Source organism: Ochotona princeps, chromosome 22 (assembly GCF_030435755.1).
Source record: "Ochotona princeps isolate mOchPri1 chromosome 22, mOchPri1.hap1, whole genome shotgun sequence".
Taxonomy (NCBI): Eukaryota; Metazoa; Chordata; class Mammalia; order Lagomorpha; family Ochotonidae; genus Ochotona; species Ochotona princeps.
In genome coordinates, this window is record NC_080853.1 from 21,362,171 (window position 1) to 21,389,668 (window position 27,498).

The following is a 27,498-nucleotide window of genomic DNA, read 5'->3' on the forward strand; positions in this document are numbered from 1 at the left end:
CCAGGAGCCAGGAGCTCTTCCGGGTCTCCCACACGGGTGCAGGGTCCCAAGGCTTTGGGCCATCCTTGATTGCTTTCCCAGGCCACAAACAGGGAGATGGATGGGAAGTGGAGCTGCTGGAATTAGAACCGGCGCCCATATGGGATCCTGCTGCATACAAGGCAAGGACTTTAGCCACTAGGCCACCACACTGGGCCCAAAGCTTAGCAATTTAAAGCAACACTCATTGGTTACTTTACAGTTCTTTAGATCGGAACTCCAGCAGGGAGCAGCCGGATTCTCTGCTTAGGGTATCACTGCGCTGAAATTATTGCATGAGCATGGCGGTGGGCCTCATCAAGGTTCTCTTCCAGGCTCACTGCTGCTCGGAAGAATTCATTTCATTGTCCTGCTGTCCGTGTAGCCCCTTCTCAGAAAGAGAAGCAAGAAGTTTCTGCTCCTGAATTCTCTGACTTTCCCTCCTTTGTCATGCCCCTCTCTGCCTTCCTCTTTTTGTTGCTCTTCCTCTTGTTTGTTTGTTTTCTTTGAAAGGCAAGAAAGAGTAGGAGAGACAGGGACAGAGATGCACAGGCAGAGATCCCATGCACTGATTTCACTCCCCAAATGCCAAGAATAGCTGGAACTGAGTCAGGTCAAAGCCAGAAGCCTGTAAACTCAAACTGGATCCCCCACGTGAGTGTTAGGAACCCCATCAAGCCCTTGGGCCATCGTCTGCCACCTCCTGTGCATTAGCAGGACTGTCAGACTTGGATGTGAGCCCAAGCTCCAGTGTGGGATGCTGCAGCTGAGCGGCATCTCCAGGCCCGCACCAGCCTCCACCTCACTCTCACAGTTTTAAAGCCAGTAGTCCTGATTACAGCTGCCATGTGTTTTTGCTGTGTAGCACAGCTTATTTACAGATAGAATCCAAGGAGTAAAGGCTATGAAGAAAGAGAGAATTTTGACTGCCACTGTATCTACTCTGTAGGCACTTGGGAAACTTGTACTTGACATTTGGAAAACATCAATGGGAAAAATGGAAAAAAAAATCCTCTGGCTTCATAAAATTTTCATTCTAACCAGGAATATGAAAATGCATGAGACTTTCAGCCACACACACACACACACACACACACACACACACACCAAAAAACCTTCACAGTGCATGTTTCCTTTGATTAGATGGTGACTGAATTCCTGCCCTTTTTTCTAAGCAGGGAGGCCCAAGAGTTTGTGGAGAAGTATGAAGGAGCCTTGGGAAAGGGGAAAGGCAAGAGACTGTACGCATACAGGATGCTGATGGCGAAGGTGTGTGTGCAGAGCTGGTAACCCTGTGGGAAAGGCCCACTCGGCTCCAGCATTGGGGCCCAGGAGGGAGGGTATCCCATGTGCATTTTCAACTTCAGCATTTGCAACCAGCTGTCCCCAGAATCCTGAGCATGAAGGTCAACCGAGCACTCCAGTTCATCCATGAAAGAAGAGCCATTTTCTCTAGAAGTATCTGTCAGGACTCTGACACATTTGAGACTCATTTCCTCCCTAGTGAATAAATTCACCAAATTCTTAAAAAAAAAAAGATTTATTTATATTGGAAAGTCAGATATACAGAGAGGAGGACAGAGAGGAAGATATTCCATCAGATGGTTCACTCCCCAAGCAGCTGCAACAGCTGGAGCTGAGCCAATCAGCAGCCAGGAGCCTCTTCTGGGTCTCCCACACCGGTGCAGCGTCCCAAGGCTTTGGGCCGTCCTTGATTGCTTTCCCAGGCCACAAGCTGGGAGCTGGATGGTAAGCGGTGCCCATATGGGATCCCGGTGCATACAAGGCAAGGACTTTAGCCATTAGTCTACCGCACTGGGTCCTTCACCAAATTCTTAATGTTAAAATCGCTGGGATCTTATTTTCCAAGCCCAAGGAGGATACGTGGAGTTGATGATGTTCCAGGAAGGCTGAGGTGAGATCCTGTAAATGACAGTCATGAGGGCAGCCTGCTTTATGGAGTATGTCATCTGGGCCACTGCATTTGGGGGATATGTTCTGTGAGTGGCAGTTTAATGTGGGAGTAATGAAGGACATTTCCCTTGAAGTATTGAAGTACCCACTTGCTCAGAAGGCTGCACTGTTTGAGGACTTGAACAATCAATCACTGGGCTCATCATTCTGGCTTCCCATAGTTGCATTTGTTTGTCAACAGTGTCTTGGCTTTGTCTTCCTAACATTTTCTCTTGTAAAATCACTTGGCCAAGTCTAACATAGATACTGATATTTTAACTAATTGTTTAATCCTTGAGGTTTGGAGGACTCCTTGTTGATATATTGTAAAATCACTTGGCCAAGTTCTAACATAGATATTGATATTTTAATTTATTTTTTAATCCAAGGTTTGGAAGACTCCTTGTTGATATAATATTTAGCCTTCACTTCTATGAAGATTGTACATTACTCAAGCTTTCTATCACATTCCTCAACAAAGTTATTCATTTTGATCATCTTTTCCATGTTCTAAGTTTATTTTCATATTGATTACATTCTAGTTGCTTTGGCAAATGGAGCAATTTGTCATTAATTTAATAACTAGTTATTTGTGATATGCAGGAAAGCTTTAAATTTGCATATTAATTTTGCCATAAGCAGGGAGCTGGATTGGAAGAAGAGTAACCAGGACTGTAACCAGTGCCCATATAGGATGCTGGTGCCACAGGCAGAGACCTTAGCCTACTATGCCACAATACCAGTCCTTAATGTATCAGTTCTATCCTAAAATGTGGGCTAACAATTCTAGAACAACTTCAGGTGATAATGGGGACAATAGATCTGGAAACTAATAACCCAGTCTCAGAGCCCGCGTCTCACATAGCCTGAAAGAACAGAGGTGGGGTTTCTACCCATACCCTAGTCCCATTTCCTGGCTCTGTCAACCAAGGGAGGATGACATCGCCAGGGCCTGACCTTCTCCCAAGCCTCTCCTCCTCTACCCCAGCTCTGGAACATCACTCATCAGCTGTGAACCCGCAGTCTTCAAGGGCTGTTGTATGCTTTCCCAGGGATAGGGTGGGCCTCCAGGAGCCTCACTTGGCACTGTCCATTACCTCTACTCTGGTCCTGAGCCTCACAAGCCTATATGCTATCCCGATTTTATCAGCACCCTGACAGCAGATCTGTGTCGCAGGGAGTTTATGAGCCTGATATATAAAACCAGATACTGGATGACTAATTCACAAGCAGAAATAACCAATGCAAGAAGCAGGAAACTCCAAGTCCACATTGGTGATATCTTTTAGTTTTGACAATCAAGTTAGTTACCTGGAAAGGAAAGTCATCATCCCAAGTCCCACCTACTAATTACAATGAAAGCCACAGCCGGAGACACCAAAATACTCAGCCAGGGTAGCTGGCAATGCTGTGCTTACAGAGAGACTCCTATTGGAAGCCAAATCAGCCAGAAACTTGCTGGGAACAGAGTGAGAAATAGAGGAAACAGTGGGAGTGTCTGCCGTCTACTATCCCCACATTCCCCCAGAACTTTTGCTCAGAGGCTCCTCTTCCCCTGTACATCTGTGACCATCTGATTTTTTTTTAAAGATTGATCTATTTTTATTGGAAAGGCAGATATGCAGAGAGAAGAGACAGAGAGAAAGACCTTCTATCCTCTAGTTCACTCCTTAAGTGGCTGCAACGGCCAGAGCTGAGCCAGTCTGAAACTAGAGCCAGGAGCTTCTTCTGGGTCTCCCACGTGGGTGCAGGGTCCCAAGGCTTTGGGCCATTTTCTACTGCTTTCCCAGGCCACAAGCAGGGAGCTGGATGGAAATGGAGCAGCTGGAACATGAACTGGCACCCATATGGGATTCCAGTGATTGCAGGGAAAAAATTAACCCAATTGAGCCACTGCACTGGAGCCAGTCATCTCCTAATGACAGATGATTTCCTTCTTGCTGCAACAACCATTCAGTCAGGAAGGACATAGCACAGTCAGGCTTGGAAACCAATCTGATTCTTCCCGTAAATTTTCCCTTTGTATCCTTTAGTGAATTTATAAAAGGAAATATTTTCTTTATTATCTTAGGAGATCTTTTAATAATAGCAAGTGGCCTTAGGATCTGCTCCCTTCTACCTTGCAACCTGCTGCCAGTTTGCTTTCTAAATGGCTGCAACAGCCAAAGCTGGGCTGGGCTAAAATCAGGGGCCAGCAACTCCTTTTGGGTCTCCCATGTGGGTAACATGGGCTCAGGTGCTAGAGCCTTCATCTCCTACCTTCCCAGGTACATTAGCAGGATCAGAATCAGAGAAGCAAAGATTCGAACCAGTGCTCTTGTGTGGGATGCTGCACACAGCAGCGGCTTAACCCACTGTATCACAACCCTGGTCCCTATTAGTTGTTTGATTTTTAGATTCCAAATGGATTTCTTTCTAGGCAATGGGGTTGATGAAGAGCAGTCCCTTAGGGAATTGACAAAGCAACTTGATACATAAAACAGGCAGCTGCTCAGGTTTCTGGTTGATACAAACACTGGGTGTCTGATCATAGCTGGGCGGGACAGAAATGCCTCGGTAACTCCCTCCATGGCTGTTGCTTTCCCTGGAGAACAATGAGAAACCATAGATTGAGATCTCTTTAACCAATTCCACCAGCCTGGTCATTTAACAATAATTCCTATCAGATGTTTGGCTGTTTGAGAAGTGTTGTGATATTTCTTTTATCTAGAAATTGTACACAGGATGTCCAAAGTTCATGTGTATACTTTCCAAACCTGAGATTTTTATCAGCAATGTAGTCAGATGGAAAATATTGTTAATACCCTGGCTTCTCTCACTCCACCCGACTTGCGAAAGGTAAATGCTTGGATATCCACCATTGACAGCCTGGGATCAACACTATAGAGAATGGGGCCCTCGTGGTGACATGTCAAACATCAATATGCCATCCAGTGGACCCCCTCTAACTTCCACATCAGTATTTTAGTAACTGAGGATTTCAAAGGCTGGCAGCATGGAAAGTAGGCTAAACCTCTGTCTGCAGTGCTGGCATCCCATAGGAATTCCACTTTGAGTCCCAGCTGTTCCACTTTTGATCCAGCTCCCTGCTAAAGTGCCTGGGAAAGTAGTGAGAAGATGTCCTATGTCCTTGGGCCCCTGCACCCACATAGGACCTGGAAGAAGGTCCTGGCTTCAGATCCCAGTTCCAGCCATTGCAACCATTTAGAGAGTAAACCAGCAGATGAAAGATCTCTCTCTTTCTGTCTCTCCTTCTCTGTGTAAGCCTGCCTTTTTAAATAAGAATAAATAAATATTTTTAAAAACTTCATAAGAAAAATAACTGAGAGTTTCACCTGTTGTATTTCAGAAATGGGTCAAGTTCAAGAGAGACTTTGATAATTTTAAGATGCAATGTATCCCCTGGGAAATGAAAATCAAAGACATTGAAAGTGAGTATTTTTGTGCCATTGCCTTTTTGTTTCCTGAAGAACTTTCCTAGAGCTAGGACTATGTCCTTGACCTTCTGGTTAGACCTTTGTAGGTTCTGTTATATTGGGAAAAAATAATGAATGGGTTTGGACTAGTCACACCGAGATTTGAATTCTACATCCTCACACTCTGGTTTGTAAAAGAGGCTGGGCAGGTAAGTTATCATTGCAGAGCCTCAGATTGTTTATCTGGGGGAAAGAAGGGTGATCAGGCTATTTGTTCCAAAGGCTGATGTAAAAATTGAATCCGGCACATACAAAATGTACAACAGCGTCAGTTCTTGCCCCTTACAGCACTTAACCCACTGTGCTACTCTCTTCTCCCCCAGGTCACTTTGGTTCTTCAGTGGCATCGTATTTCATCTTTCTCCGGTGGATGTATGGAGTCAACCTTGTCCTTTTTGGTTTAATATTTGGTCTCGTCATAATCCCAGAGGTAAGATGAGAGCTTCCTATATCTGTGGATAGTGCCAAGGCTTATCATGACCACCATCATCATTTTCATTAATCAAATACTGTTTTACAAAACAAGTCAATCATTCAGTACAAAGAATGGAACCAAAATTCTTGTGTTTCTGAATTAATTATGACATGACTTTACATTTCATTATACCTTAATCAGTGAAGCAGTAAAGAGCTAATATCTCAATGAGTTTATCTATTTTTTAACATGTACTAACTTATTTGGAAGGCAGAATGTACTAACTTATTTGGAAGGGATGTACTAACTTGTACTAACTTATTTGGAAGGGAGAGAGGGGAAAAAAATCTTTCATCAACTAGTTCACTCCCCAAATGACTGCTGTGACTGGGCCTGGTCCAGGTCAAAGCCAGGATCTTGAAACTCCATCTGGATTCTCTCCTCTGGGTAACAGCGGTCCAGGTACTTGGACTATTCTCCCCTGCTCTCCTAAGCACCCCAGCAGGGAGCTAGATCAGAAGTGGAACAGTCAGGACTCAAATCGGTGCTCCCACATGGGATGCCAGACTCACAATGAAGGTGTAACCTGCCGTGCCACAAAGCCAGCCCATGCTTTCTGGTTTGCTTTTTGTCTTGTTTTGTTTTGTTTTTAACCCTGTGAAAAAGAATGATAGGATACATGATATTATCGTTTTTCACTAGTAAAAACTTTGCCTTTGAGTATCACTCTTAACTATTCCTTCTCTCTTATAATAGATGTAGGTAGACCTTAACCTGCAGATAACTGAGAGACAAAATAGGGGATAAGTGACACCTGCAAATCACATGGCAGGTTTGTGCTTCATGAATTAAGACCCCAGGTCCCCATAATACTACCCTGCATTCTTTCCCAAAGGAACGTGTGTTCCAGAGGCCAGGAGCTCTAAGTGACACAGTCCTGTTGAATTGGCTGGTGCTGGTGCTGGGTATGCAAGCACCTACAAGTATACCTACTTCAATAGCTCTCAGCATTAATTCTCCATGGGCGTTTAGCATTTTCTTTCCTATGGATTTATTCATTGATTCTAGAAAGACCTGTCCCTATCTTGCTGTACATGATTCTGCAAGCATATTGAAGGCAATTCTTCCTGCAGGCATGTGTGACTTGTACACCCCCATTTTTCAGAAAATGGATAAATTTCAACACCATGTGAAATAAAGCAGATTAGTCAAAAGAGGTTGATGGTGCATTATAGCAGCCATTGGTAGCAAAGGAGTGTCACATCATTTCTAAAAGCATTGAATGCTTTTCTATAGCACCTATGGATGATACCAACAAATATGTCACTAACCCTCCGGTCTAGTTCCTTGTGTTCACACTTGGAGATCAGAGGTATGGGTCCACTTAGCCCTGTTTATATGTCACTCAGCATCACTCTCTGACTCAGGAGTTAGGATTTTAATCCTCTGACAAATGTAAGCAAATGCTCTTGCACCCACTCTAGTTCTCCCCCGGGGGGGCGGACTATTGTTAGGAGATAACTGATACCCAATAATATGCAGTTCATTAAGTAAGCTCATAATAAAGCACATACAATCAACTAGGTACCTCAGAATAATTTTTTTGAGAAGCACCTTATAGCATAGAGAATTTGTCATAAAATATTACATTAACCAATTAAGTAAATATATGCTAATAGATAGATAGATGGATAATCAGAAATGACCAAAAGGAAATACACAGATACTTAACGGTGATTCAGAAGGGGATAAATTATTTTTAAATATTCCGGTGGTTTTTCCACATTTTCTATGGTGCGTGTGCATTGCTTTGGAAACCAGGGAGGTGGTAAATGTCACTCACAAAAGAGAGAATGTCTGTGTCCTGCTCTTGGATGGAAAGTATTCAAACCAGGACGGTTCGTGAATGTGCGTGCATTTGTGTTTGCTCTATGTACACTCCTGCATTCTCTCTCTGCTCAAGGTACTGATGGGCGTGCCCTATGGAAGTATTCCCAGAAAGACAGTGCCTCGGGCTGAGCAAGAAAAAGCTATGGACTTCTCTGTCCTCTGGGACTTTGAGGTACCATTGCTAACACTTCAGTGTACTTCCATTGTGGGGCTGCAAAGCCAAAACAGTGCATGAGCATGTGTGAAATACTGAATTTAATTGTTGGAAAACCAGAGCTATGATTACATTGGAGCCCAGCATGAGGAACTTACAACCACATCTCTCTAGTCTCCATCGCTCTTTTCCACCAGCCCCTCTCTCAGCCACACTCACTCATGGATTTGAGATCCTATAAAGCTGTTGCTCCCCTCACTCCACCCTCTGTGAAATCTTTACTTGAGGAGATCCCACAGTAGGGATTTCTCCCTGAGTACCCACATTAAGACCACAGGCTCTCTCCCCTCAGTCGTCCCCCTAGTCTCACATGACAGCTGCTACGGAACATCTAAATGGCTTCTCAGATTCAACACCTGGCCAACCAAAGCCCACACCTCTTTCTCCTGTCTTCATCACTGGAGCCACCATTCATCCCATCATCCAAGCGGGATGCTTGATGGTCAGGCTCCTCCCCCTCCTCATCTCAACCCCCATCCAATCACTACCAGTGAGCCTGTCTCCTAAGTATTTCCTGACTCAGTCCCCTCTCTCCAGCCCTTGTAGCTTCACCTCAAACAATGCTTTCACTTTTCCGCAAATGTCGTAAGAAGCTTCTAGAAGATTTTAAAATCTCCTTTCCCTCCACTGCCAAAGTGACCTTTCAGGATTGCATCACTGACCTGTGACTCCCCCGCCATGGCTGATCACCAACTCCCATTCCCAAATGGAATAAAAATCAGTGTTTACAAAAGATCAGTATTAACCCTGATACTGCCTACCTCTATTGACCCGTGACTAGACCCACATCTGCCCAATACCTCACACTTATTGCCCCAGTAATCTCAAGATTAGGGGGAGTCCCCAAATGCATCTCATGCCTTCCATGCCTCCCTGCTTCTGCTCAGGGTCCCCTTTTGGGAGCCACCTTCCCTCCTTTGTGAGGCCCCATACCCCTGTACCTCTGACTGAGAGTCCAAGGAGCTCCTGCCCACAATAGGTCACTGCTGCTGCCCCTCCTCATTCTCTGTCAGGTTTGAGACCCATCAGAGATAGATGAAATTAAGTTGGAGTGATTTTCCAAATGATTTCTAGCAGGAGCCCCCAACTAAATTGCTAGAAAGAGTTTCCCTCATGCTTTATTTCACCCAAGTTTCCCTGTTGACTATCTTGTGTACCAAAAACACTGTTAATTATTAATCATCCCTTGCTTGTGCTTAGCAAGGCATATAAAAAGTACTAGAAGTCTAAATTGTTATTAAACCTTAGAATATACTAATTACATCTAAGTCAATTACAATAAAAAATTTGAAGTTTGTTGTTAAACCGTGAACTTTACTGTGTACCGTTTTCCTTGGGGATTTTGAAACTTTGTGAAAGCTCACAGATTCTCACCTAGTTAAATTATGCCCCCTGAGGGTGGAGAAAACAACTTGTAGCTTTATGTGCATATCTGTGCATGCATGGATACACACACGTGCACCCATGCGCGTGCTCACACACACACAAGCACACTTCTCCCTGATTCCATCTCAAATGCTAGCAGCACTGTCCCCTCCCTCTCATATCTCCATTTGCTCTATGGAACAGGGAAATAACAGGAATGAAGAGGGGAAGCACGAGGCAGGGACAGATCCTGGAACCATGCGGGGAGGCAAAAGGAGTAAGAGCATCCAGAACTTTTCCTTCTCAGACTCTGGTTAAAACACTAAGAATTATGGGTGGGATGGAAGTTGTCTGGTGCCTGTCTGCTCTGAGCTCACATACCCGCAGCTCTTGGACTTGCTGTCCTGCAGGGATATATCAAGTACTCGGCTCTCTTCTATGGCTACTACAACAACCAGAGGACCATTGGGTGGCTGAGGTACAGGCTTCCCATGGCTTACTTTATGGTGGGGGTCAGCGTGTTTGGCTACAGCCTGATGATTGTCATCAGATCGTAAGTACATATGTTTTGTGTGCAAACTTTGCCTTGTCTTCATACAAAGAGCTTACTCCCCTGGCCTTGGTACCGACTTGCCCTCCTGTGAGGCATTTAGAGATACACTAAGGGAAGCAGATGCTCAAAAGAAAAAAATCTTTTGTAATGTGTGGCATAAAAGATATAAACTGGGTAATGGGGAAGTTCTTGAAAATGAAGTGGAAATTACTGTCAATGAGGCCAGGAGCTGCCACAGGAAGAGTGTGTGCAAAGGCCCTGAGGCAGCAAATATCATCTTGTGTTCCCCAGACTGGCCTAAGAGGAAGTAGATGAGACTGGAGGTGTGCAAGGCCTGTCTGGTTCTTCCAGAATGTGAGCTCCTTCAAAGAGCTCTGTCACTCTAGCTTGAATGTTGGAACCAAGCTGGGCCTTACAAAATAAAAACAACAAAATCATAATAAATTAATGCATGTAGCTATAGCTAACATGTCTGGACCCAACTGCACCTAAATCTGGGGCCAGAAATGGTCTTTTAACATGTCTGTGCTTCTGAGTTCATATTCTCGGGAGAGTAAATTAGGCACAGCTATTGCATGGACTTCTTTGGTTGGAGGACCCCATCCCTTTAGGGTCAGGGTGGGAGGTGGAGGTACAGGATCCTGCAGGAGGCTAACCAGCAGGGCCCACTCCCTCTTCAGCAAGACCTCGAGGAGTTATTTCTCCCAGAAAATGGTGGGTATCTGTGCCTCCAGAACAAGAGCAGAACACCTCTAGAAGCCAAGCCAGAAACCCTAAAAGGCCAATGAGTAAATACCATGGTGGAAAATGCTACTGTTCACAAAGCCCTGCCCAGCTCTCTGCAATGACCACTTGGTGATGCCTAGATCACCAGCTCTATCAAGCAGAAGAGAGAAAAAAAAAAAAGATAACAGATTAGCTTTATTCTTTTTTATTAATGTGATTAGTTTTTACAAATTTTACTTGAAAGTCAGAAATAAGAGAGAGACCAAGAAGAGATCTATCCTTTGGTTCACTCCCCAAATAGCTACAACAGTCAGAGCTGGGCCAATCCGAAACCAGGAGCTTCTTCTGGGTCTCCCATATGGGTGCAGGATCCCAAGGTTTTGGGCCATCGTCCATTGTTTTCCAAGTAGAAGCAGAGCAGCTGGGACTCAAATTGGTACCTATTTGGAATGCTGGCTCCACAGTTAGAGGATTAGCTTGCTGAGGCACTGTGCCAGATCCTGGTTTTATCCTTAGCTACTATATTATTCTTTTTTCCTTTTTTGAAAATTTATATATTTTATTATGTATTTGAAAGGCAGAGAGATAGATATTAGGAGAGAGATCTCTCGGGCCCGGCACAGTGGCCTAGAGGCTAAAGTCCTCACCTTGCACGTGAAGGGATCCGATATGGGCACAGGTTCTAATCCCAGTAGTCCCACTTACCATCTAGCTCCCTGCTTGTGGCCCAAAGCCTTGAAATCCTCACCTGCATGGGAGATCTGGAAGAAGCTCCTGGCTTTGGATTGGCTCAGCCCTGGCTGTTGTGGCCACTTGGGGAGTGAATCATCGAACGGAAGATCTTCCTCTCTGTCTGTCCTCTTCTCTGTATATCTGACTTTGCAATAAAAATAAATAAATCTTTTTTAAAAGAATGAGAGAAAAAAAGAGAGAGAGAGAGAGATCTCAACCACTGGCTTATTTCCCTAATGCCTGTTTCAGGCAGGTTAGTTCATACTAAAGCCAGGAGTTAGGAACCTAATCCAGGTCTTCCATGTGCATGGCAGGACCCTAACTATCTGAGCCATAACCCCCTGCCTCCCAGGAGGTACACTGGCAGGAAGCTGGAATTGGCAGAAGCAGGAATCAAATCCAGGCCCTTGGATCTGGAATGCAGGCATCCATGTCAGTGATTAACCACTATGCAAATGCCTGCCCCTACTTTTCCTTTTTATCATCCCAAACAAAGTATAGAGATAGACAATGTTCCCACAGTAAGCCAAAACAGCTAAGTCCTATGGAACAACAGATCTAAAAACCCAACAAGTAAGATAGAATTAGGGAGGAAATCTCCCAGGGCATCTGATTGAGCACCTGCAGGGAATTCGGTGATCCCCACAGGGGTGAACTATAGGCAACAATAAGATATGAAGGACAAGTAAGAGAAAATAGGAAGGTCTAACATACTTTCATTTTGCTTAAGAAAATGGGTATGATTGCACTAACAAGTACTATTGGATTTATTCAGTTTTGAACTAGAAAATGGATATCGTAGAAGTGGATGTTGGGGCGACCATATGACTTAGCTGTTAAGATGCTGGCTAGGGTGCCTATACCCCACACCTAGGGTCCTAGGGTCCATTCCCTTCTCTGATTCCTGACTCCAGCTTCCTGTTAATGCAGATCCCAGCAGGCAACCAAGATGGCTCAAGAAAATGGGGTCCTGCCACCCACGTGGGAAACCTGAATTGTAATCCCAAATCCCAGCTTCAGCCCTTGTCTCACCTCAGCTGTTGTAGGCATTTAGGGGCATGAACCAGCAAATAGAAGCTTGCTCTCTTTGTGCCTCTCAAACCAACAGATAGATTGTTTAAAAAAACCGTATTTTGAAAGAAAGGGATGTTCCATTTTGAACATCTGAGAAGGCAAAATATTCCTGTTTGAGTTGCATTAACCACAGAGATAATCACCCTTACTTATTAGAGCAGATGCTGTAAGAATTACATGTGTTATCATGAGTTAGTATAACATGAACATATAGCTGGCTGAAAGTGTCCCCATAAAGAGTTCTCAAACTGCATTTGCAGGTGAATCAAGCCATAGGAAATTGGGTGGAGGGTAGAAAACACGATCAAGCGACCAGCCTCCTGCAGCCTCCCTATTACCCCGCTGACACCCTGTGTGTTTGCAGGGACCCTGGATTTAGAGGGAAGGGTCCCTGGCTGTCATCAGAGCTGTCTCAGCTCAGGTCCCTTCCCGGGTCCTTCCCTCAGTGGATGCCTGCTGTCTGTTCATCCTCCCTGTGCACAGGCCAAGGGCCCCTCGGGGTGCTGCAGTAGAAACAGGACAAGTATAACACCGGTGTGTGCCCAACAGGATGGCCAGCAATTCCCAGGGGAGCACGAGCGAGGGGGAGAGTGACAATTTTACCTTCAGTTTCAAGATGTTCACCAGCTGGGACTACCTCATAGGGAATTCAGAGACAGCTGACAACAAATATGCCTCCATCACCACCAGCTTCAAGGTAGCCACCCAGAACAGCTCCCACTGGCAGGGCAATCTCTGGGTCCCCCTAGCTCTTGCAGAGTTCTCCCAACTGAGGCAGAGGGGAAAATTTCCCCACAGTCTATGGCCAGGGTCTTCTTTTTAAGTTTTAAACATCGTTGAAAAAGAATTAAGAGATAAATAAAGAGATATACCATGGTCGTGGATTGGAACAGGAGTTGCCAAATTATGACCTTAGGCCAAATCCGCCTGCTGCCTGCTTTTACAAATAAAATTTTTGAAGTAAAACCATGCCTATTTATTTGCAAATTTTCTACAGCTGCTTTTGTGCTACAATGATATACATAACTGAGTAGCTGTGAGAGGAATCGTATAACGAAATAATATTGCAAAACCAACAATATTTTTCACCTGGCTTTTTGTGGAAAAGGCTTGCTTTGCTAACCCCAAAATTGGAATATTCAATATTGGTCAAATTCAGCAAGAATATAATTGATGTGTAGATTAAAACAATCCCATCTCAGAAGTTACTGAACTCTCCCTGGACACTAGTTCTGCAGTGTGGGTAATGATGGTAACTAGTATGTTGGTTTGGTATTAAGGTTAAGAGAGAGTTTAGTATCACAACTGGCACGTGCCAATTTAAGTCTAAATGGACTTTGCTATTTGTACCAGATAATAACAACAACAAAGAATATTTATATCAAGAATATATTCAATTATTCATAGGCACAGGATATAAAATCCTCCCCCCTTTTATTATTTCATCTATAGAAGCAGAAGGTAATTTTCTCAGGTTCCTGGCCTGAAATTATTCACATCTCATTTTCCTACATTAAGGAATCAATCGTGGATGAACAAGAGAGTAACAAGGAAGAAAATATCCATCTGACAAGATTTCTGCGTGTTCTGGCCAACTTTCTCATCATTTGCTGCTTGTGTGGGAGTGGGTACCTCATTTACTTTGTGGTAAAGCGATCCCAAGAATTCTCCAAAATGCAAAATGTCAGCTGGTATGAAAGGAATGAGGTAAGAAGGATGCCCCCGATGAAGACTGACACTGAGGTCACAGTTGCCCACACCATTTAGCAGATTTATTGATGAGCTGGATTATAGGATTTGGTTTACAAGGTGAGATGTCATGTTGCCATAAAGTAGCTGTAACTTCTTGAATGAAGAGTAACGTGTTATTAAGCCTGGAGAACTGGCTTTTCTAACTAAATGAAGTTGGATTATAATTAATGTATCAATCAACTGAATATCCCAATTGTTGTAACACCAATTATTAAGGTTTATTTATCTTGGGCCTGGCATAGTAGCCTAGCAGCTAAAGTCCTCACCTTGCATGCACTGGGATCCACTGGGCACTGGTTCATGTCCCATTGGCCCATCCAGCTCCCTGCTTGTGGCCTGGGAAAGCAGTCAAGGACGACCCAAGGCCTTGGGATCCTGCACCCGCGTGGGAGACCCGGAAGAAGCTCCTGGCTCCTGGCTTTCTAGCTTCAGATTGGTGCAGTTCCAGCCATTGCAGCCGCTTGGGGAGTGAATCAGCAGACAGAAGATCTTCCTCTCTGTCTCTCCTCCTCTCTGAATATCTGACTTTCCAATAAAAATAAATAAATAAAATAAAATAATTCCCTGGATGGGAAGTGAAGCAGCCGGGACACAAACTTGCATCCATATGGGATCCTGATGGATATAAGGCAAGGATTTGGCCACTAGTCTATCACACCGGGCCCATAACACCAATTATTAAAAATAACATAAAACATAATAGTCTTACCCACTTCCCTATAACCCCTGAACCTTTTTACCATAATTAACTATGTAAAGATTGTCAACAATATAATTTAAAAATAATAAATAAATAAATAAACAGTAATGCCCATGGGAAAAAAAATAACATAAAAGCAATATCTCTGCAGTGCCATGCAGCACTAACCAAGTGTCTGTTAAAGCATGAGTGTGATTTGTGTCCCCACCCCATTCCATGGATCTGTTTCTCTGTTTTACAATAGTAATACATTCGTATATACTGGCTTTATGTGTTTGCATCTGGAAAAGTAGACTCTGTCATGGAGATCCACAGTAAAATCCATTCAGGCTTTGGGCCATCCTCGACTGCTTTCCCAGGCTACAAGCAAGGAGCTAGATGGGAAGCGAGGCTGCCAGGATTAGAACCAGCACCCATATGGGATCCCGGCGCGTGCAAGGCAAGGGCTCCTGCCACTAGGCTACCGTGCCGGGCCCTTATGCACATTTCTTTGCAATGCTATTTTTGTAGTGTCTCTCATGAAGAAAAGGGAATCTTTGTTCCTATTCCTTAAATCCAGCTTGCTAGGGCCATGTGATTTGCTCAGTCAATAAGACTGTAGCCACCTGCTCTCTTACTGTACTTGGGAAAGCTAAGACCTCTACCTGGCCATTGTGACGAATGATGAGAGACACAGCTGTCAGCCTCACAGCAGTTATGATGTGCAGACATTGCTGATTGCTCAGGACAGCTTGACATCTTTGCCAGGATCATATAGCAAGTTGTGAAGACCCAGGGCATCTCTAGGGCAGAGAAAAGACGTCAGGCAATGAAGACCGATGGTCTTGGGCATGCAGGGATGACAGCCTAGCAAGTGACATCAATGACATAAGTGACTCGGGCTCGGTTGCATTCTCAGGTGGAGATCGTGATGTCCCTGCTTGGGATGTTTTGTCCCCCTCTGTTTGAAACCATTGCTGCCTTGGAGAATTACCACCCACGCATTGGACTGAAGTGGCAGCTGGGACGCATCTTTGCGCTCTTCCTGGGGAACCTCTACACATTTCTCTTGGCCCTGATGGATGATGTCCACCTCAAGGTAAAAACTCCCTAGTCCTTGGGACCCACCGTATCTCCTTTTGTTAGTATAATTGTTCCGATATGCATAATTCATGTTAAAAAATAAATGTTGGAAAGTCAGAAAAGTACAAAGAAAAAAAATCCCCACAATCTCTGATCCAAATAGCTGTGCCATAAAGGATTAGCAGCCAAGGGGATATGCCATGTTGACCTAACTGCTCATAGGTGTTACCTAGACCCTGAAGGTGCATCTGCTATGTCCAGCCCTGGGATACAGCAAGACAACAAACATGGTCCTGTTTCATGCATGTCCACACTCTGGGCTGGGAGACAAACTCCTCCAGAACAGAAAGCTGTGGGATGCGTTCCCGTGGGGGCAAGCCCAGGGCAGCATGACAGGGCTTAGAGAGTCACACTCTGGCAAATCTTAACCAACATGCTAGGAAAAGCAGAAGGTGCTGGTACCCAGGAGTTTCAGGAGAACAGGACAATGCAGTGGAGGAGACAATGTGAAAAGTGAGACAAGGCCAGATGCTGGCCACTCCCCTTCCTTCCCCAACCTCCTCCTCATTACTGATCCACAGGAGTGCTCTCCTGAGGGCAACAGGAAACTACTGGAAGGTTCTGATTGTACCTGCCCTCACCTCTACCCACATCTCTGGCTTTCCGCTTCCTCCAGAATTCTTTTCCTCCCTCCTGTGCCTTCCATTTCTTCCACAAAGCAGAATTCTCTCTTGCCTCTCTCCCTGTTTCCTCCCCATGCTGTAATACAGTTCATCAGGTGCTAATCTTCTCCTCACTGCTTCCAGGAACTCCACTAAGGCCCCCACTGGCTTAATCAAGCCCCACAATTGCCCACAACTCCTTTGTTTATGTTCTGTGACTGTGAGTCCTGTCCTGTTCTTCACTAGTCTGCCTTTCGTGTCCAGAGCGGACTCTAAATGAGTTATTCTTGAAAGAATGAATGACTGGATGGCAGACGGAGGATGGAAAGACACCAAACTAAAGAAGGAAATAGCTGCATGGGAAAGACGCGGGGACTGAAGTCAGTTGTCCCCTTTCCTGCATAGACTGAAAGTTTGTGGAAGACATTTCTGGAAAGACTCTATTCTCAGTTAGGGTCGGAACTGGATGACAACATTATGGCCTTTGTCAGCTTGCCTTTGTTGTTGCCATGGAAACAGCTGGACCATCCCTGGCTCTTTCCAACCCCGTGCTTTTCTCTTGTGTTCTAGCTTTCTCATGAAGAAACAATAAAGAATATCACCCACTGGACTCTGTTTAACTATTACAACTCCTCCAACTGGAATGACAGTGTCCCCCGGCCACCCCTGCACCCTGCAGACGTGCCCCGGGGCTCTTGCTGGGAGACAGCTGTGGGCATTGTGAGTGTCACCCTCTCTGTCAAGGTGATCCCTACTCAACTCTTGGTTGTTCCTTCATTGATGTTTCCATTTCTTTTTAAGATTTATTTATTTGAAAGGCACAATGAAACAGCAAGGAGAGGGGAATGAGAGACAAAGAAAGATCTTCCATCTGCTGGTTCACTCCCCAAATACCTGCAACTACCAGAGCAAGCTTTGGTTGAACCTAGGTGTTCACTCCATACCTGAGTCTCCCTGTGGGTGGCAGGATCTCAGCTCTGGAGCCATGATCTCCTTAGCAGAAAGCTGGATGGGAAGTAGAGACAGGACTTGATCCCAGGCACTAGGATATGGGACAGAGGCATTCCAAGGGAGGGCTTAACTCACACTATTGCAACACCCACCCCTGATGCTTCTGTTTCTGAACCATCAAAATGCCGATTTGGCATTTCTTAGGAAAATTCCTTTTTTTTTCATTGTCCTGTTTTTTCTTTCTTTCTTTCTTTCTTTTTTTTTTTCCTGTGTCACATATCCCACTAAATTTTTTGCATCAGTCCAAGTTTGGGAATTCTTTAGTTTTACTATGAATTTCACTTAAAGCCTACAGTTCCTACCCAGAAAATTATGAATAAATACTCTAAAAAATGGGATGCAAGATTATGAGTATATATTCATCTGTGTATTTTCCTGTAATGGCTTTCATTAGAATCTCAAAAATTTAGAATGACCCTGAATCCCTGTAGTTTGCCCAGTGTGGACTTCAAAACCTGCTGCTCTCTGGCCTCCTGGGTAAAAACTTGACCTGCTCATAGGTACGACAGGGAGGGAACCCACGGCCTTCTCCTCCTCAACCCTAATGCTCTCTGTTGGGTCTCTCTTCACTTGCACTCCACTGAAATGCAGAGCTTGTGCCTAGAGGCCCCACTCACATTAAGCACCAGACAGCTGTGTTTGTAACTGAGGGTGAGGAGATGCCATGCAGGGGCAGGTCACTGCACAGACACATGGGTCACTTCCCACTACTCCCCCAGAAGACGTTTGATTGCTTCAGAGTCACCTTCCCATGAGCCCTGGGGTGTTTTCCCTCTCACTTCTTTCCTGGACATCTCGGACTCCCTGCTTCCTGTCTCCTCTTGTCCAGACTGCCTCCACGCTGTGCAGATCCTCCTTATCGCTAAGAATCAAGTACTAAAACTCCCCTACCTGCTGCACTGCCAACAGAAACCATCAGGTCAACAAAACCATCCCCATTCATCAGATGGTGGAGTTAATCACCTCATGATTCCTTTGGGACAACCCGCTGTGCAACTCTGAAATGCAGACACATCTCTCGCCCTTCTCCCTGACTGCCCATCATTTTTCAATCACTGATTGAAGTGCATTTCTTGGGGCAGTGCTGTGGCATAGCAAGTTAAGACCACTAGGTCTGGTGCAGTAGCCTAGCAGCTAAAGTCCTTGCCTTGAATACACTCAGATCCCATATGGGCACTGGTCCATGTCCCAGTGGCCCCAATTCCCATCCAGTTCCCTGCTTGTGGCCTGGGAAAGCAGTCGAGGATGGGCCAAAGCCTTGGGAACCTGCACCCATGTGTGGGAGACTTAGAAGAGGCTCCAGGCTCCTGGCTTCAGATCAGCACAGTTCCAGCCATTGTGGCCACTTGGGAAGTAAATCAGCAGACGGAAGATCTTCCTCTCTCTCCTTCTTTCTGTATACCTGACTTCCCAATATAAATAAATAAATAAGATAAATTAAAAAAAAATAAATAAATAAAAGACCTCTTACAGTGCTGGCAGCCCATATCAGAGTGCTGATTCCAGCCCCAGGCACTCCACTTTGTATCTACCTTCCTGCTAATGTAACTGTGTAGGCAGTACTCCCTGCCATGCATGTGGGAGACCAGGATCCTGGTCCTGGCTCCTGGCTCCTGGCTTTGGCCTGGCCCAGCCTGTCTGTTGCAGCCACTTGGAAAGTGAATGGGTAGATGAAATATTCTCTCTTGCTCTCTCTCTCTCTCTCTCTCTTTCTGCCTTTAAAATGCAATGAGCTCTTTCTGAGTTCACCTGCATTCACCCCCACCTCCACGGGGTGGATGCTTGACTTCTGTAGGCTCATTGTTTACTTAGGAGCACATTCTGAATTCTTATTGAGAAATAACCTTGAAGAGCCATCAGCTGTTCACTCAACAAACATTTCTTAATAATCCCAGAAAATACAGAAATGAGTAAAGACTTGGGCTCCCTAGGAACTCCAGATCTATTAGAAGTTTCAGACAATGATGGTGTCTGGAAGCTTTTTTCCATTTTTCCAAGGAATTAAAAAAAAATATGCACAGATTACAGAAGCAGAGCATGCTTCATTCTTTTGTTTTTGGCTCATCTGCTAGGTTCTTCTGTGCAAAAATTGTTTACTTGCTGTACATATTAAGGGGAAAAAAATCACAATTACCAGGTGCTAAGGAAGGCTGGCCTCTGTCCTCAGGGACTGATGGTCTCAGTCAGTCTTAGCAGGAGCAGCTGTCACTGCAGAGCAGGTGGAGGGAGCTAAGAGTGAGGCTTAGATCCTGACTCAGCAGGAGTGTGACAGCCGCCACACACTGGGCATCACTCGCACACCAGGCAATTTGCAAGCATAATCACTGTCTTCTCCACCAGCGCTGCAAGGCTGATAACCTTTATCGACTTCAAGAGGTTCAAAGATTAGCTCAAAGCCATAACAACAGCAGTCTATAGAGGTGGGATCTCAAAGCAGCATCCTTCAAAGCCCACCATCCTGTTTCTACACCACTTCTCTGCCACAAATCAGAGGATCTCAGAGATGACTTCCCAAAGTGAATGTGTGGCTGCAGCCCTACGGCACAGGTGGCCAAGGTCGAACTCTGACAACCCACTTTCTCTGTGTTCCTCCCTGCAGGAATTCATGAGGCTGACAGTGTCTGACATGCTGGTAACGTACATTACCATCCTGGTGGGGGACTTCCTGCGGGCTTGTTTTGTCCGGTTCATGAACCACTGCTGGTGCTGGGACCTGGAGGCTGGCTTTGTAGGTCCCTGACATCCTGCAAATGCTTACAAACAGATGCTTTCTTGGGCACTTTACTTCCTCAGATGCTCTTGTCAACCTCCACTCAGAGAAGCGGAAGAGTGTTTAATCTGTTGCCTTGAAAGAGTTCTCTTTTAAAATAATAATCTCTGCTTTTCCTTGGTGTAATGAGCAAAACCACCTGTAAAAAACTTTGTCTATCTTGAAGGCAGAGCCAGGGCGAAGGGGGAAAGAAGGGGTGGGCAGATTCTTCCATCCACTAGTTTATTCCTGCACATTCCTGCAACAGCCATCGCTGAGCCATGCCAAAGTCAGGAACCCCAAATCTTACCCAAGTGTCCCACTGGCTGTGCCACTTCCCATCCAGCTCCCTGCTTGTGGCCTGGGAAAGCAGTTGAGGATGGCCCAAAGCCTTGGGACCCTGCATCCACATGGGAGACCCAGAAGAAGTTCCTGGCTCCTGACTTCCTAGCTTCAGATCAGCTCAGCACCAGCCCGTTGCAGTCACTTGAGGAGTGAATCATCGGATGGAAGATCTTCCCCTCTGTCTCTCCTCCTCTCTGTATATCTGACTTTCCAATAAAAGTTTTAAAATCGTTAAGTAAATAAATAAAAGCAAGCTTTAAAGAAAAGAAAAAATATCTTACATACAACAACAACAGTTGGACCAGGCCAAAGTCAGGAGCCCAGAGCTCTACTCAGATCTCCCAATGGGTGATAGAAATCCAAGAACTTGGCCATCACCTGCTGTCTCCAAAGATGCACATTAGCAGGATCCTGAACTATGCAGCAAAGGCAGGACGTGAACCCAGGCACTATAATATGGATATGAATGGGCATTTGAGCTACTGTGCCAGACGCCTGTCCCTCTTGGAAAAAGTCTTCAAGGAGAAGAATGAGGGGCCGGCATGCACAGCACGTTAGGCTGCCATTCATGACACTGGCATCTCATATTGGAGTGCCAGTTCAAGCACAGGCTGCTTCCAATCCAATTCCCTGATAATATGCCTGGGAAAGCAGCAGATGATGATCCAAGTACTTGTGCCCCTCCCCTGCCACTCTTACAGGAAATCCAGATAGAATTCCTGGCTCCTGACTTCTGCCTGGCTGTTGTGGGAATTTAGGAAATGGACCAATGGTTGGAAAATCTGCCTTAAAAAGATGGGGCCTGGCATAGTAGCCTAATGGCTAAACTCTTTGTCTTGCATGCACCAGGATACTGGTTCATATCCCTGCTGCTCCATTTCCCATCCAGCTTCCTGTTTGTGGTCTGGGAAAGCAGTGGAGGATGGCCCAAAGCCTTGGGACCCTGCATCCGCATAGGAAGGTCCTGGCTTCCTGGCTTTGGATCAGCTCAGCTCCTACCGTTGTGGCTATTTGGGGAGTAAACCAGCTAGAAGATGTTTCTCTCTGCCTCTCCTCTGTAAATCTGACTTCCCAATAAAAATAAATAAATCTTTTCTAAAAATTGTGGCTATAAAATGACTCCTTTTACCAGAATATTGAAGAAGAAGAAGAGGAGGAGGAGGAAGAGGGAAAGAAAAGGAAGAGGAAGGAGGTGGAAGAGGAGGAGAAAAAGAAATTTGAGAAACAAAATCCTTAAATCTTAGATTTTCTTCTAGTTTCCAGGGCAGGCTCTTTGGGAATAGCCTCGGACTAGACCGTGGGCTGATAGTGGTCTAACATGCTTCTCTGTTTCCTCCTTTCCCCCTCTCTTCCTCTCCTGCCTCCCCAGCCCTCGTATGCTGAGTTTGACATTAGTGGAAATGTCCTGGGTTTGATTTTCAACCAGGGAATGATCTGGTGAGTAATCCATGTTATCTATTTCCTCCAGAGATCACCTCCTCTAGGGACTCAAAAAGCCTGCACTCCGCAGACCTTGCTGCTCAAGTAGTTTGGAGGAGTTCTGGACCTTCTTTCGCACACAGAAAAATAGAGGGTGGGACAAGAGGAGAACAAAGGCAGTTTCTGGCCCATCCGTGTGCTGCCAGGGAAGTAGAGAGGGAGGGAAAGAGAAAAGGAAGGGAGTGGGAGGGGGAGGGGAAAGGCAGAGGGGAGGGAAGAAAAGGAATGAGGGAAAGGAAGGAGGGAGGGAGGGAGCATCAGAGCAGAGGGGAGATGAACTAAGGATGGTCCTGCTCTGAGCAGTGAGAAGAGGAGGCTGGGAGTATCAGCCCAAGCTTTAGAGATGCCACAGGCTCCTGCAAGCCACTCTGTAATTCTCTTAATGCTTCCCAGAGCAAAGCTGGCAATTTTCCACTGCCTGGTGGCAAGGCAGGGGTGCAATCCAGGTCAAAGCCCCAGGCAGCATGTTCCTCCAGTACTTGGGATAAAAAGGCTCTGGTTAAATGGAAGGCTGCCCCCTACCTCGGGGCTCCATGCTCCTGAGGTAGCCCCCCTTTTTCTCCTGCTCTCCTCCTCCCTTCGCCTTCCCTCCTGTCAGCTCAACCAAGGCTCTGGTCTGCATCCCTCCAGGATGGGCTCCTTCTATGCCCCGGGACTGGTGGGCATCAACGTCCTGCGCCTGCTGACCTCCATGTACTTCCAGTGCTGGGCCGTGATGAGCAGCAACGTGCCCCACGAGCGCGTGTTCAAGGCCTCACGCTCCAACAACTTCTACATGGGCCTGCTGCTGCTGGTGCTCTTCCTCAGCCTCCTGCCGGTGGCCTATACCATCATGTCGCTCCCACCCTCCTTTGACTGCGGCCCGTTCAGGTACGCAGCCTTGGCTGCTTCCCTCCTGGCTACCCGATTCCTGTTCATGTTTTAGGTCAGCCCAGGAAGAGCCACGGAGCTTGGCTGTTTCTAGACGCGCCTTCTGTGCTGCCCAGGATGGTGGCCACCAGGCATGCATGGCCACAGAGCACTTGAAATGAGAAACTAAGACACTGGATCTCTAATTTTTTTTTTAACATAAATGAAGAGTCACGCGATTAAGATGATGGACGTACACTGGGCTTACCCACACCTGGGGCCAAAGGTTAGGTGAGGCCAGTGAGCAAGAGCCTGCACTGTGCTGGTATGGCTCCTTCAGCTGTGCACCCCTGCAGCTCAACCTGCCTTACCAGCCCTGCCTCTTCCCAGTGGGGGAAAACTCGCCCTCTGCTTGATGAGGTCCAGAGCAGATGTTAGCAGGAATGTTCCAACAAAGTGTGGTCTAGGCAAGCAGGGTTTCAGAACGAAGGACAGGCCAGTCTAGCACGGACGAAATGGCTCATCCGCAGGAGACTCTAGGCTCGCAGGCACCAGGCTGAGGATGCTCTAAGGAAAAGCCAGTGGCAAGGCTGCATAACCTGTTGCTGATGCTTCTGCGAGATCAATATCAATGAGCGTGCGTTCACCCAGAGGACACTGATGAGAAGAGCGTGCGACTCATGGATGTCAATCATCTGGGCAGAACCCAGGACTCAAGCTAGCAGTATCCGGGAGAGACCGCACAGGACCCTCTTATCTGACAGAGCGAATTCCCTTCACATTCATGCAGAATTCACAATGTTTTTCAGAATGTTTTATCAGGAGAAACACTGCTAGTATGAAGAGAGAGGGGCAGAGTGAAAACAAGGCAGGAGGCAGGTTAATAAAAAAATCCATTCAGCCAAAGCTTATGCTCCAGCTAAAACCTTCTAGAAGGAAGAAGGACAGTTCCCAAGACCTGGAGGGAAGAGCTACAGCCAGAGAAGCTGGAGCCAAGAACCCACAGGCTTTCCTGTGAAACCTCATGGTGTTTGGCTGTTGGGTTTTCAAACTGCTGGTTCCTTTCTTCTTCTTCTTTTTTTTTTTTTTTAAATTGGAATAGCTACACTTCCCCTATGTATTTTTGGGAGTAAGTAACTTGTTTCTGGTTTCTCAGCTCCACAGTACAATTTTGCCCAAGATGGATCAAACCCACAGTCTCACAGTCACCAGATTTTGCTTTAGATGCTGAGATCTAGGGATTTTGAACTCAGGACGTTTAGAGGAGATTTTAAACTTTAAGTTGATGCTGTAATAAGTTGAGAATACAGACATAGGGATAAGTATATTTTGCATGTGGGATGTGTATGAATCTTAAGGGGGTCAGAGTATAGATCGTGGTAGACTGTATAATGGCCCCTAAATACACCAGGGCCCTAATGCATGGGACCTGTGATGTTTCCTTAAATAACAATGGGCCTGTGCCATGTGACTGAGTTAAAGGCCTTGTGATAGGGAGGATTATCATGAGCTATCTAGGTGGATCCTGAATAACAGATGCACTTCCAGGAAGGAAGCAGAGGGCCACCTGTGATATGACAGTGGAAGCAAGGAGAGATGGCAGATGCTGTGTGGTTGGATTTGTAGAAGGAAGAAGCCAAGGAATCAAAGGCAGGCAGCCGTAAAAGCTGAAAAAAGGAAGGAAACACACCTGGAGAGCCTCTCGAGAAAGGGGACAGCCATGCTAACACCTGGCTGTGAGCCGTGAAACTAAGGCAGACTTCAGTCTCCAGAATGTTCAAACAATACGTTTGTGTTGCTTGAAGCCACCAGTGTAGGAACTTGTTGTACTAGATACTGCAAACTAACACAACATCTATATCAATGAGTAAAGAACCCACACTTACCCATGACTTGAAAGCATAATACTTGAAATCCACTTTATTCCCCTTGTTTTTCCACAAAAGCCATGTACGAGTAATACAATGTCATGGAATAGTGGCACCTGTGACACCTGAAGTGCTGTCATGTCATAGCTGCTTCGTTACAGTGTGGTGTGCTGAACAGCAGCCCGAAGCGGGAGGATGGCCACACATGGTCTCTGACACCATTGCTCATCTCTGCCCTCACAGCACAAAAGCAACCACAGGCTTATACAGGAGTGGGCATGGTTATGTTCCAGTAAAACTGTTTACAAATACCAAAGTTGTACTTCAATAATTATGTGTCACAAGATACTCTTTAGATTTGTTTTCAGCCACTCAAAAATGTAAAAATTATTCATAGCTTACAAAGTTTATATTATAAAAATAGGTGGCAAGCTGGATTTATCCATGAGTTGTTGCCTGTCAAATCCTCTATCTAAAGTTTATAGGAGGACAACATGGGCTGCCAGTAACAACATTTTGGCAGGCACTAGAATTTGATCACACCATACTCAGTATTTTATATGAATGCATGTCTGTATCCTCTAAGCAAAGTTCTTAAATAATGTGTGTAATTTCATAGAGTAGTATAGTATGTAGATGAGAAAAACAGAGCCAAATGAGCTCAAAGCTATCCCACCTTGCAGCAAAGAAATTTCTTTAATGATGAAAGCATTACCTGTCTGCTCTTATAGTATACTAGCTACTAGTCACTTGACTATTCGGTACTTGACATACATGACTAAAAGACTGACTTCTTAATTTTATTTCAACTGATTTTAACTGGTTGTTAACAGCCACAGAAGACAGTGTAGTCCCAGTGAGGACAGCCAGGATATTCAGGCAGGCCTCAGGAGTACAACTATATAGATGGTGTCCCATAGTGGGGAGCAAGGATTTGAACCCAGAAATCCCAATCCCAAAGCCCACTTCTTGGTGCTAGCCAGGAGCCACCAACACAGGGGTGTCTGGACAGACGTTTGTAGAGTCAGCCAGCACTGAAGCGTCCAGGCAATCTGGTCTCCTGGAGCTGTAACTGAAGGGCGACTGCAGTGACTTAGAGAGGCACTGTGAAGTCCTCCGTGGTGACAGTCTCTCAGAGTCGTTTCCGTGTGGGGAGTCCAGAGGAGATCCCTTCCCGGGCTTGGTACTACATCATGGGCAATTTTCTCCCATTATAGTTTGAGCAAATCCCTATTTATCTTGCTGTGGACAGACACTGAGTTCTGACTCCTCCAGCAAAGTGGCAGCAAGCAGCAGTTCTGGGCCTGTTGGTGTTGGGTGTGTCAGATGAGCTAAGCTGCATGCTGTAACACGTCCTCTCCTCTTTCCAGTGGGAAAAACAGAATGTACGACGTCCTCCATGAGACCATTGAAAACGATTTCCCGACCTTCCTGGGCAAGATCTTCGCTTTCCTTGCCAACCCAGGCCTCATCATCCCAGCCATCCTGCTGATGTTGTAAGTGACCCAGGGTCCAGGGCTCCACCACAGGTAAACCGCCCCTTGCAACTGAGCCTTCCTTGGCAGGTCCTTCCGTCTTATCCTCTTGGTCTGTGTTCCTCAGAAGCACACTCTAAGACAGAATTCAAATGCAGGTGCCTTACAGGGGAGTGGGCAGGGAATGGAGACAGGGAAAGTACATAATGACCATTCTGGATGGCTCCGCTCTGATCCTGCCAGGGAGGTGCCTCAGCCTCACCTCTCCCTGCAGGTGTAGGCCACCAGTGAGTGCTTCCATCACTCACTGAAGGGGAAAATCTCTAGAGTTGGAGATTTTGCCCAGTTGTGTTCATGGACTTGAGAGGAGCCACAGAGGAAGGAAGAGGATTTATTTCAGTTCACATTTTTGGAAGTTCCCAAGCCGACATCATCCATCCCATTTACATGGCTTCTGCCAAAGGCCATGAGTGAATGACCACTTGCAGAGGGAGGCTCATCTGGTGACCCAGGGGCTGAGGGAGCAGCTATGCCAAACTCAGCTTAGCCAGTGCTCTCAGGCAATTTTTGTCAGAGATGAGAGCTTCTTAAAATCTTCTTGGGCCAAGCAAGATAGCTCAACAGGTTAATCCTTCCCCATGCAAGTACCAGGATCCCATATGAGCACCAGTTCATGTCCTGGCTGCTCTACTTCTCATCCAGCTCCCTGCTTGTGGCCTAGGAAAGCTGTGGAAGATGGCCCAAAGCCTTGGGGACCTGCACCCACATGGGAGACCCAGAAGAAGCTCCTGGCTCCTGGCTTCAGATCAGCTCAGCTCCAGCTGTTCAGCCACTTGTGAATCAGCAGATGGAAGTTCTTTCTGTCTCTTCTCTCTGTAAAGCTGTCTTTCTAAGAAAAAATAAATCTTTAAAAAGAAAAAGATCTCAAATCTTTTCTAGAAACATGCAGGGTTCTGGGCATGGACAGAGTCCAACAAAGCATGTGCATGACTTTCTAGAGTCCTAGAAATATCTTGGAGCTTTTCAAATCCCACCCTCCACTTTGTGTGTGTGTGTGTGTGTATGTGTGTGTGTGTGTATGTGTGTGTGGTGTATTCCTTATTTCTTCCTTTTAAGCTTTCTCCTTAGCC

The 27,498-nt window shown here is 45.8% G+C and overlaps 1 protein-coding gene across 1 annotated transcript in view; it reads left to right on the top strand.

The window, feature by feature from the left end:
* The window catches only part of TMC2 (transmembrane channel like 2), a 45,209-nt gene that overhangs the window by 14,372 nt on the left and 3,339 nt on the right, over positions 1-27,498 (top strand). Inside the window, exons 5-17 of the mRNA XM_058679482.1 lie at positions 1,197-1,287; positions 5,321-5,402; positions 5,771-5,877; positions 7,826-7,924; positions 9,742-9,884; positions 12,966-13,113; positions 13,935-14,123; positions 15,767-15,946; positions 17,163-17,312; positions 20,203-20,235; positions 22,067-22,134; positions 22,807-23,046; positions 26,264-26,389. Of these exons, the coding sequence (XP_058535465.1) occupies positions 1,197-1,287; positions 5,321-5,402; positions 5,771-5,877; positions 7,826-7,924; positions 9,742-9,884; positions 12,966-13,113; positions 13,935-14,123; positions 15,767-15,946; positions 17,163-17,312; positions 20,203-20,235; positions 22,067-22,134; positions 22,807-23,046; positions 26,264-26,389 (1,656 nt within the window). The remainder of the gene's footprint in view (positions 1-1,196; positions 1,288-5,320; positions 5,403-5,770; positions 5,878-7,825; positions 7,925-9,741; positions 9,885-12,965; positions 13,114-13,934; positions 14,124-15,766; positions 15,947-17,162; positions 17,313-20,202; positions 20,236-22,066; positions 22,135-22,806; positions 23,047-26,263; positions 26,390-27,498) is intronic.